The sequence below is a fragment of the Eleginops maclovinus genome, chromosome 13 (assembly GCF_036324505.1).
Source record: "Eleginops maclovinus isolate JMC-PN-2008 ecotype Puerto Natales chromosome 13, JC_Emac_rtc_rv5, whole genome shotgun sequence".
Classification (NCBI taxonomy): domain Eukaryota; kingdom Metazoa; phylum Chordata; class Actinopteri; order Perciformes; family Eleginopidae; genus Eleginops; species Eleginops maclovinus.
The window spans coordinates 20,600,577-20,612,007 of NC_086361.1; the positions used below are offsets into that span (position 1 = coordinate 20,600,577).

Genomic DNA, 11,431 nt, shown 5'->3' on the forward strand with positions numbered 1-11,431 from the left:
CCTTAAGCGTTCAGTGTTTTTATTTATTTCTTTGTTTCATGTGTGCATAAAACAACAACAATGGTGGATAATTGAAGAAGGGGACATTCATGAGGATGAGCGAATGACATTTCCAGTTCCAGTTTACCAGACCGATAGAGAATCAACAGGGGGAGGATGAAGCGGCGCAATGCGGACTGCAGCAAACTCCGACGGCCGGTAAAACGGAACCGAATCACCGAGGGTATTTATAGCAGGTACAAAAAAGGGGCTGGAGGGACCTTATTGTGTAACAATGGCGCCTCTGTGCATATGTCAAGACGGGGCTATGCTACATGCATATTGAAGCAGGGGTCGGTTGTAGCTGCTCAACGAGCTAAATGAACATGCTTATTGTTAGAATTACAGGCCTTGTTTGGTATTTCGTACATTATGTATCTCTGGTGTGCTGGTTAAATCAAAATGCATGCTAAATTCAAACGCTAGGCGGACGTAGCGTTTTAATGATGCATGGTGACACATTCTGTTTAATGGAAATGTGTGCAGCGACATAAAGATAGCATGCACTTGTGATAAAAAGCCTGAGATGACAGCAGCTCTCACCTGGGCTTTGTCTGGCAGAGGTCTCAATTTTAATATAGCAAGGCATGAAATACCACTAAAATAATCCAGTCTAACTGGAGTATGCACATATTATTTAAGGTACATGTTGCATCAGAATAGCATGCATTTTCCTATGGATTGATTGATGTCAAGCCAGAGAAAGAAAACAGCTGTTCTTTCGGCAACATGTCCAGGCATGACCAAAACCATACATCTCTACCCCTATCTCTCACTTGTTTAGATCCTTCTCATCCATTTCACCTATTTCAGTTTCTTTGATAATAGAAACACTTTAATAGAATTTACAAAAAAAGGTCAGATATCTTTTTTGAGGTCATCTGTACATTTATGAGAAACAAATGTGAAGAAAATGTGTTGTGCTACTGTCTGGAAATGCCATGAAAAGACACACATTTCCTTCTTCAGCCCATTTTTTTTTTCTTCTAAAATTACAACTTTAATATTAGAAATGTTCCCACAATATTACCCCAAGTTCCCGGATATAGTTATACATTTGGTTTATATTCTAAAAATAACACGACAAAACATGGTGAAAAGCAAATGCTTCAATATGTATTGCCAACAAATACAAGGATGTGCTTACATTCATGATTTAACTTTGTATTTATTTGGGTATTTGTATTTTTGACCTTTACCTCCCCTTTTTAATCCAGTAGGAATTGTGATGGCCCTTTCTGCAATCACACTGGAGATCTTATAAACATAACACTGTTGTATAAACCTGATGCTTGTCTTGATACCATCTAAATCCTGTTTAGTTTTCTCTCTTTGTCTCTTTTTCTTGTGTCCTTCGTTTCAATATTTTTCCTCCATCTTTTCTTGTCTTCTCTCCGCAGTACGTTCCTGTACCTGAAGTTCCTGGTGGTGTGGGTGTTAGTTCTGCTGGCCGACTTTGTGCTGGAGTTCAGGTTTGAGTACCTGTGGCCGTTCTGGCTTTTTATCCGAAGTGTCTACGACTCCTTCAGATATCAGGGACTGGTAAGAGCTTGTTCATGTGACCCTGACGCCCCTTCCTCACTGACATTAATCTGCATGTTATTATGTACGCTGGAGGTAGAATGAAGCTCAGATAGAAAGCAGAGGTTAAATACTATGCACCTTTAATTGTCTTGTTTCTTTCTTCCACACGTAGGCGTTCTCTGTCTTCTTTGTATGTGTGGCGTTTACGTCAGACATCATCTGCCTCCTCTTCATCCCCGTCCAATGGCTGTTTTTCGCTGCCAGCACCTACGTATGGGTCCAGTATGTCTGGCACACAGGTTAGCCCAAAGTTTTCTGTGGACTCTTTATATCCCTGCCAGCCAAACGGCCACTTTCACCTCACATGAACCTCGTCGCTGCCAAATGTCTTCAGTGTGAGACTGAAGTCTGGTTTCTTACTTTTTTTGCAGAAAGAGGAGTCTGTCTACCCACTGTATCGCTGTGGATCCTGTTTGTATACATTGAAGCTGCCATACGCTTCAAAGATCTGAAGAACTTTCACGTAGACCTGTGTCGACCCTTTGCTGCTCACTGGTAAACACCATATTTGAGTATTTTGTGAAATTCCTATATAATCTTTTATAATGCCCATGATATATTAAGGCCATTGTAGGTTAAGAATATATATGTGGGGCAGGGGGGTAATACTCTGAGAAAAAACTCAACATTTTTGGGGGTTAGAGGGTTTTTGTATTAACAAAAGTTCTAATCATAAAAATGAATATGTCTGAAATCGGGGTAAACTAGTATTCAATATGTATTGCTTGTATTTGTCTTCACCTCCCAGTATCGGCTATCCGGTGGTGACGCTGGGCTTCGGCTTCAAAAGCTACGTCAGCTACAAGATGCGACTGAGGAAACAGAAGGAGGTGCAGAAAGAGAACGAGTTCTACATGCAGCTTCTCCTGCAGGCTCTACCGCCAGAGCAACAGATGCTACAGAGACAGGAGAGGGAGGCAGAGGAGGGTGAGACACACACACAAATCACACAAATCACACAACCTATTACCATACAGACCGTAGAAATGGTCCATCAAATTTGTGCTCTCAGAAGTAAAACTCATGGATATGGAGCGAGGATTACAGGGGTAATCTCTTGGCACATTATCCAGTAGTTGGTCTGCTTTGCTTCCAAACAACAAACACATAAATCCAGAGCTAGGCTTACCTTCTCAGGCAGTCTTAGACTAGATATTCTGTCTGGACTACGGAGCTTTTTGTATAAAGCCGGGAATTATTCCTGTAACACCCCGATGGCATAAAGATGTTTGTAAGGATGAACTCACACTGAACAAACCGTCATTCCATCGAAGTTTATGTTCAATATAAGATAAGATGCACCTTTTATAAATCCCCGTGGGGAAATTCGAGAGTTTATGCAGCAACAGATCGAGAAGACAAACCGTACAGATTCACACAAGGATATGAAATAAAAATAAAAACTATGAAAATTATATACAGGTAAGTAACGGTTTTAAAAGAAACTGGAAGTGTTGTGTGTGTGTAACAGTTCTATTTTTGCTCATAGTGACGTAAGGATTCTTGTTACAGCAATAGAAGAAGCAGCCAGTAGTAGCGTTAAAGTCTGTATGTGTCTTCTAACACTTCCTACATCTGCTCTCCTCCAGCTGCATTGGCTAAAGGGATCTCCGAGGTAGAACCAGCAGTCGTATCCCAAAACGGAGCAGCTGCCGGAAAGAAAAGCCCCTCAGTGCCGTTACCAGAACTGGAGTACCGGGAAAAAGTGAAGGACAGTACAGCGAAAGAGAGCAAAAAACAAAACTCAGTGGGAATCAATAACAACAACAGTATTGTACACGCACTGGACTCCAAAGTACAGGAGACAGAGTACATAGAGAACTACGCCGGGGCAAAGAGACTGAATAACGACCTGGCGGGAGACAACACACACACTGAAGCCAGCACACAGTCTGCTTCTAAAGAGGAAATGGGAAGCACGGGGAAGAACTACAAAAACGCCAGTGGGGGCGGGGGAAACGTTTCCAACTCGTCGCCACGGAATCACAGTTCTTCAAATGGCAGCGTGCCGGCCGGTTCCTCGGCCAATAAGAACGAGAAGAAGCAGAAGGGGGCGGGGAAAGGGCAGAAGGATCCGGTGGAGAACTGCATCCCCAACAACCAGCTGGGCAAGCCCGACGCCCTCGCACGGTAAGACGCAAAACAGAGCAATATATGAGACTGTGTCAGGTATTTTCCTGGGTTCAAAAGCTCCCTACAGTCACAGGTGGAAGAGTTGCACTTAAGTCAAATGTTTAGATACTTATACATGAGTATTTCCATTTTATACTACAAAATACTTGTACTTCACTAGACTTTGGAAGCCAATATTGTACTATATACTCCACTACATCTATTTTAGTTGCTAATAACTTTGCAGATTCAGATTATTAGCAATACAAAATGTAAAAAAAGTTCATATCCAGCGTCAGATTCACATTTACCAGCTGTGTTAGACACATTAATGCATCAATGCTTATATTAGGTATGAAATCTGGGTATTATTTAGCAGTAAAGTGATGCCTTTTTTAATTTTAATTACCAGAGCCTTTTAATATTTTCCTTCACGCACTTGGTCAATAAATGCACATTGCTGATGGTTATCTATCAAAATTCTCATTGTGTGAATATTTTGTGAAAGCAACAATTGTCAAACCTAGAATATACTTACAAATATCGAGTATTTATTGCAAAATATTGTGATATTTTATTATCTTTATATCGCCAAGCCATAAACTCTTTCAAGACTAATTCACATACCCATTTTTCTTCTCCTCTACATCTTGTTGCAGGTGTATGGGGTTATATTGTCATCAGAAATGTGTTGAATTGTGTCTGTTTTACTTTCTCTTTCACTTCTCCACTTCACTGATAGGATACAGGCGGATACGACGTCCTGCAGTCATCACCTTCCATACAGAACTGAAATATCTGTTCTATATTGGTGTAGTAACGGGAGATATCTTTGCCTTTTCATGATCTTGTGACCCTTCTCTTTCCTGAAAGGCTGGAGCAGGATGTGAAGCGTCTGAAGGCAGATCTGCAGGCCAACCGGCAGCTGGAGTCTGAGCTGCGCAGTCAGCTGTCCTCTATGAGCAGCCAGGACCGCAACCTGCGCTCCGAACTGGGCCAGCTGCGCCAGGACAACGAGCTGCTGCAGAACAAGTGGGTGCACATCCGTTTACTCTCCTTCATCTGAAAACTGTGTTACCGAATTCTACAATAAATACCATTTTATGACAAGGAGATTGAGATGCGGCAGCTGGTTAGTTGAAGGGGTAGTTTAGTGTACTGAAGTGGGCTTTTATGAGGTACTTATCCAGTCAGTGGAAGCCCCCGAGTTAATAGAAACAGACCCTTTGGAGCCACAAGACTCCATTAACAAAACCAGTCATTTTACCTCAGAGAACACGGGAGAAGCTGGTCTTCTCTGATGCCTGAATCCTTTAGTTTGTTTGCGTTTAAGTGACTTTCACTTGGAAATCTTGTGTACTATGAGGCTAAATGACTGTAGTTGTCAGAGTTATGTGAGTTTAGCATGAGGATAGATTATCTTCTCATAGCTTATCCTTGCAATATTTGTATTTCAAGACATGTGAAACACTAGGAGTGCCTTTTTGAGGAAAGGCTGTATGAACTTTACTATATGAACCTGCTACTGAACTGAAGACTCGATTAAATGGGATTAGATCCTTGACCTTTATCTCAGAGACAAGCCTCGGTACACAAACATTGCTTTATCGTAGGTGTGTTATCAGTGAACAAACTTGAAGGTTAAATTTAAATCCAAGGCGTGTTTGTGAAAAGTATTGTAGAATCTGAGTTATAGTTGGCACATAAGATGCAGAGAGACTGTAGAGAAGACACTGCATCAAATAACAAAGAGAGCGATATGTAAGGTGAACAAAAACTACAGTAGGTTACACTTTATACTAATGTAAAACTTATTGATAAATGATGTTTTATGACCACGACAACCACCTGAAGGCAGAAAGATAGTTCCATCAACTATAAGAGCGTTATCTTGTATGAAGAGACACTCCATCTTTGAGTCTTGGTTGAATGTTTTCCTCTCCGTACTTCAGGCTCCACAGTGCCGTCCAGGCCAAGCAGAAGGATAAGCAGACCATCTCCCAGCTGGAGAAGAGGCTGAAGGCGGAGCAGGAGGCTCGCGCCCTCGCCGAGAAACAGCTGGCCGAGGAGAGGAAGAGGAAGAAGATGGAGGAGGCCACTGCTGCCAGAGCCGTAGCACTAGCAGCTGCCACCAGGTACTCACCGCGAAATGAGTGAATCAGGAAATGTCAAGACAGGACGTGAGAGATCAGTTGAGCCGTGTGCTTCGTCTCAATTCGCTGTACTTGCATTTGATATCGTCTTAATGCCAAGTATGTCAAAATGCACTAGGACAACATGGATACTTCCCTCATGACGTTCAAAAAGCTGCTACGTAATGGAACATACGCGACAATTCGATCAGGTTATCAGAGCATCATATCAAAAAGTTAGAGATGTCTGCTTTTTTCTATATTTAATACACATACCACTATACTTGTGTCAACAATAAACCACTTTTACATTTTATAGGGTTAATTTAACTGTCTTTAAGTGCTACTTTGAACAATAACGTTGCTAACGAGCTAGTTTGCTAACAGCCACTTCCTGTGGAGCACATCAGCCTTGTCAGACTTTAAAAAGCGTAAGTCTTCAGAGCTCACAACATGGCAGTTATTAAGGAGAGTATCTGAATTGAGACACAGAATTATGATATAGCCTTTTCCAATAATAAAGATTTTATTAAATCTTTTTAATTAAAGTTTTCTTTCTCTCTTCTGTCCCACAGAGTGGAGTCCACCGATTCTCTGCGTGGCCGGATCAGAGAGCTGGAGACGGAGTGTAAGAAGTTCAGCATGGACTCGAAGCTGAAGGAGGAGCAGATGAGGGATCTGGAGGGCAAGTGTCAGGTGAGAAGGAGAAACCCAGCTCTGTTATCTTGGTCTGATAAGATAAAGCTCAGGGCTAATGAGTGTGTGCTTCCTATGTCATTGAGAAGCGTGTAAAATACATTATCTAGATTTAGTGTAATTGGCGATAAGCTCTCATTAACAAGCTGTTCTAGGGTTTGTAAACAACACATTAGATCACTCAGTAATGGAGTAATTTAGTCAAATAAACAGACCCCCTGTGGCTTCTGATTGCATCAAACATTTAGCATAAGGAAATAATTCAGTTTAATGCTTATAATAATTTGTGATCAGTGTAAAATACTCACAATCAGAACATGTTTCTCCCTCCCAATGCTATCTCTCTTCCCTCTTCCGTCACATGCAGGAGCTGAGGAAGTACAAAGAGAATGAGAAGGACACGGAGGTTTTGATGTCGGCGCTGTCAGCCATGCAGGAGAAGACGCAGCACCTGGAGAACAGCCTGAGCGCTGAGACCAGGATCAAACTGGACCTCTTCTCGGCACTGGGGGACGCCAAGAGGCAGCTGGAGATAGCACAAGGTAGGGATGCATTTATTCATTGGTGTTATTATCTTCATTATTCTTTGGTTATCCGGATCAGTTTGGATTTAGTGGTGTCTGTCAGTGGCAAAGGCTCTTTAAAAAGTGTTGAAATGACTGGACACTGATTAGCTCAACTTGCTCGCCGCTCAAACACAGTCACATTGAAATCCCCGATGGAAAGACAACCTGTTATCAGAGATTGTAATCTGACCCTAACCACCTGTAGCTTAATGGTTTACCCTTATTTCTGCTATGGAGATTGAACCAATAACCCATCGCAATTACCACTACACCGCAAAGCCCCAACCACTACAGCGCTAGCATTAGCTCAACATTCAGTGCTTTAACCCACCATGATTAAACGTTTACAGCAGAGATCACATGTCTGCTTTGGTTTTTAAAATCAAATGTGATGCTTTAATGATGGTCGAACCGCTAGCTGTTTCTTTAACTGTACATTGTTGTGTTGCTTCAATTGGAACCAACTCCTTTAACTTCATCTGGGACTATTAGTCCAATTAAAAAGCAATGTTGCAAATCCTCAATTAGGGCGCCATTATCACAGTAAAGGATTTTTCTGGCATTGATGTGATGTAGAAGTTATATATGACAGGGTTTTTAATTTGCTGAAATAAATAAGCAAAGCATCTCTGTCTTATTTTAGCCATTCATAAATATCCACATCTGTGTGTGTGTGTATCAACAGCATTGAATTTAATTCATACTGCTACTTACATTTTTTATTTCTCCAGTTTTTTCTTTATTCCTATTATTATTATTATTATTATTGTTATTATTATTATTATTATTATTATTATTGTTATTATTATTATTGTGTGTATTTTCAAATGTTCTGTCTTATTGTGTAGAAAATGTACTTCTCTGATAAATATCCATATTTTGATCTAAATACCATGATACAGGATTGAACCCACATTGCCTGTGCTAACGAGTAGTTTAAACCTCACTTTTTAGGCAAGGTTATGTGTTCTTAAAGCTCTTAGGGATTTAGACTTCCCTTCCTCTTCTCTCAACGCTGTGTCACGAACGTCTGTGCTTCCTGTCGTCTCCTCCAGGCCAGATCCACCAGAGGGAGCAGGAGATCGCCGAGCTGAAGCAGAAGATAGCGGAAGTGATGGCGGTGATGCCGAGCCTCTCCTACTCCTCGGACGGCAACAACATGAGCCCCGTCACCCCCCACTACTCCTCCAAGTTCATGGACAATAGTCCCTCCTCCCTGGACCCCAACGCCTCAGTCTACCAGCCCCTCAAGAAGTGACTCTGACAGAACTTTGTCTTTTTTCTTTCTTTTTGGTGAAGCGTTTGGGTTTATTTCTGAGTTTACCAGCCCCTGACAGTTTTTGCACTCTGATGTTACCACACAGCGCACACAGCCCCTCCAGACATCCTTTGTTTCGGTTATTATTTCGAGAGGGTTGTGTACAGTATTTTTTGTGGTGAGTTTTGGGGGATTTAGCCATTTAGACAGTGGGATCTGTTTTGAAAAGGGGAGAAAGGAACACTATTTGTTAGCCAAATGTTTACTGATGAGCCGTCATGCATCGCTTCATGTCAGTCTTCCTTTGGTGTCCCCCTATACATATCTTCTTTAATATTAAACTGACGCACAGGTATTTTAGGTTAAAAAACAATTGGCTTTTGAATCTAAATCACACCTGTAAAGTGAGGCCCAGCGAGAGATACATGAATGTAAAGCTATTCATGTTTTGCCACCACCTTTATCTTAAATCAGTGATTGTATTGTTTCAGTTACGGCAATGTACATTTTCGTCCAAAAACTGGTGGTATTGAACAGTTGCTGTGCTCTTCAGGTATTCCAATACAATTGATCCTCTGGAATAGTACCAGGATTATCAGATAGGTGACGAAGCAGATGATATCGTGTCCTTTAAAACATTAAAATAAAGGCCACTGCTACTGTAGATTCGACCTGGCACTGCCAAAACATCCACAGACGACCTTTCCTTTCCTTCTGGACCAAATTAGACCCCGTTAGGCCATATCGTTCACAGAATTAATGATGTCAAAGGTAACCGCTGTTACCATTATTTCAGATTTTACAGTGCCTTGCAGTTTCTCTTTTCTTAAGATGCAAAAACCACATAATCCTGGGATCTAAAAAAAGCATCATTGCTCGATCTAGCTCTGCTCGCCTGGTTTCCATTCAAGATTTTTGACATTCTGATCCTTAAAATTCAGTATTCAAAGGCTTAAACAATAAGACATCACCTCAGACGCAGTTGTTTCCAGCACAGACTTATTTAAAAGGGAAAACCTAACGTTGGATATGTCATTTCACAGTGACGCAGTCTTGGTACGCCAAACAACCACCAAACTGATTGTCTTTAGTTGTTTACAACGATGTACATTAACTTTGAGGAATGTTCTCTTCGTTTATTTCATTTCAAGTGCCAAGTGTTGATGTTCGGTTTCCATCCATACTTTCGGTTGATGTAGCTAGCATAATGTTTGCAGAACGGTGCTGTTCTTTTTTTGTCATTATTGGGATGGTGTTGTGTTTACAAAGTTCTGGGCTGAAGCGTTCCGTCGGACTGATTGTGTTTCTTCACATGTTTATTTATTTGTCCCCGACTTTCCTTCACCACCTCGATATTTCCCATCATGTTCAGTTGAGTTCCTATATTTTTCTACCAGGAAGGATTGTGTGAATGTGTTGTGTTGGGAAAAGGTCCCCCCCCCCCTCCGAACCATTTGACCATGTCGTGTTGTCATGTTGCCTACCTGGGGAAACAAAAGTATTATTGGTGGATCGCTCTGGTGTTGTGAATTCAGTTTCTCGAAGTTGCTTTTATAGGTTTTGTGGAAGGAAAAGAAGGGTTAAAAAAAGAAGTGCTTTGTTTTATCTTTTTCATTGTTCCACCAAGTTTGTTTTCTTTACTCAAAGTGATGGTGGCTGTGTCACACGATCACTTTGACCGTTACTATTAAAGAAAGTCTTGCTGGTGGCAATGCAAGCTGTTCAGTATGTGAACGTGTCAGGATCTGTGTGCCTTATTTAACGTTTTATCACATTTGCAAGATCCAGAGGTGGAAGAAGTAGCAATACTGCAGTGCAATCTGTTAGAAGTAAAAGCCCTGCATTTAAAATGTTACTCGAGTAAAATTATTAGAACTTTAAAAAATACTTTTAAGTATGCATCATTTAAAATGGCCATTTTAGGCGCAGTAATGTGATCATCACTTCACTGTTGGACTTGTTAAAGGGTAGTGGAAGCTTAACCTGTAATAATGTGTGTCGATTTTATTTCGTCATTAATAACCTAAATAGGAAACATAACTAGTATCTACATTTGTAAAATAATGTAGTGGCGTAAAAACGTAAAATGTTCCTAGAAGATGCAGTGAAGTAAAAGTATAAAGCAACATAATCCAAGTTCTAGTAGCTCAGTAAATGTACTTTGTTATATTACACCACTGGCAAATTGCGATACCTTTAATCCAGATTTAACCATGATTGGTTTAGGAAATTTGGGATGTCAAACAAAGACACAATGAAATGACCTTTCAGGAGTTGTTTGTACTTCGATGTAGCCAACATTTCCAGTATTTGGTTTATCTCGTTGTCTTTTCCCAAACCTGCAAGGAAGCTAGATACATATTGTTGACATCAAGTATCTAACACCATGTTGTTGCTCCACCAGTGTTTCGAATCAGAAAAACATGTGGTTTCATGACGCCTTCAGGTGCTCCCTGGAAATACCACCATTTAGAAAATACACAAACATGAAAATAAACAACTTTTCATAGGAATACTGATGACACAGAGATGCTGTGTATACAGGTTTGATGTGTGTTTGTGTGAGTGTCCTAATGGGCTAAATGTTGGGTAAATAGTTTCAGCTGCTCCAATCCAAGAAGATAACGCAATATAAAAGCGCTATTTAGAAGAAACAACAACATGTGGCTTCTGAAGCTATAAGACAGAAAATAGAAACACATTTCAACCATTTATTAATGATGGAGCTGTCCTTGATGCCAAAAAAAAACCAATCCTGACATAATTGTCAAAAGTCAAATTGGGTGCAATTGCAAGTTGCTCAAACGCTTATACGCACTATAAAGAAACCAAGCCAGTATATTTGAAGTTTTCGAGACTTATCTGAGCATTATTTCACAAACAAAGGTAATATGACTATAAAAACTGATGCAAAGCTATAGAAATAAAAAAACAAGGGATACATATTAAAGAATAACTAAAATAAATGTATTTCTTTGTCAGTTTTTGTTCGAGCTGAGTTCGACGATTTCCCTAATGTCCCATTAAACTCAAACGCATCAGGA

The 11,431-nt window shown here is 40.5% G+C and overlaps 1 protein-coding gene across 1 annotated transcript; it reads left to right on the forward strand.

Moving 5' to 3' along the window:
• On the forward strand, positions 1 to 10,117 carry maco1a (macoilin 1a). Its single transcript, XM_063900137.1, has 11 exons — positions 1 to 236; positions 1,440 to 1,581; positions 1,736 to 1,862; positions 1,995 to 2,118; positions 2,372 to 2,550; positions 3,213 to 3,753; positions 4,609 to 4,767; positions 5,688 to 5,870; positions 6,443 to 6,563; positions 6,931 to 7,105; positions 8,185 to 10,117. The coding sequence occupies exons 1-11, from the start codon at positions 157 to 159 to the stop codon at positions 8,385 to 8,387; spliced, it is 2,034 nt and encodes a 677-aa protein (XP_063756207.1). The 5' UTR covers positions 1 to 156; the 3' UTR covers positions 8,388 to 10,117.
• Positions 10,118 to 11,431: the final 1,314 nt, after the last annotated feature.

What these genes read in the sequence shown, in the direction of transcription:
- maco1a (XM_063900137.1), top strand. Translation starts at nt 157, where the DNA reads ATGAAGCGGCGCAATGCGGACTGCAGCAAACTCCGACGGCCGGTAAAA. An exon ending in AAGCCCGACGCCCTCGCACG is followed by an intron (nt 3,754 to 4,608) that starts GTAAGACGCAAA and finishes CTTTCCTGAAAG; the next exon opens with GCTGGAGCAGGATGTGAAGC. An exon ending in AACGAGCTGCTGCAGAACAA is followed by an intron (nt 4,768 to 5,687) that starts GTGGGTGCACAT and finishes TCCGTACTTCAG; the next exon opens with GCTCCACAGTGCCGTCCAGG.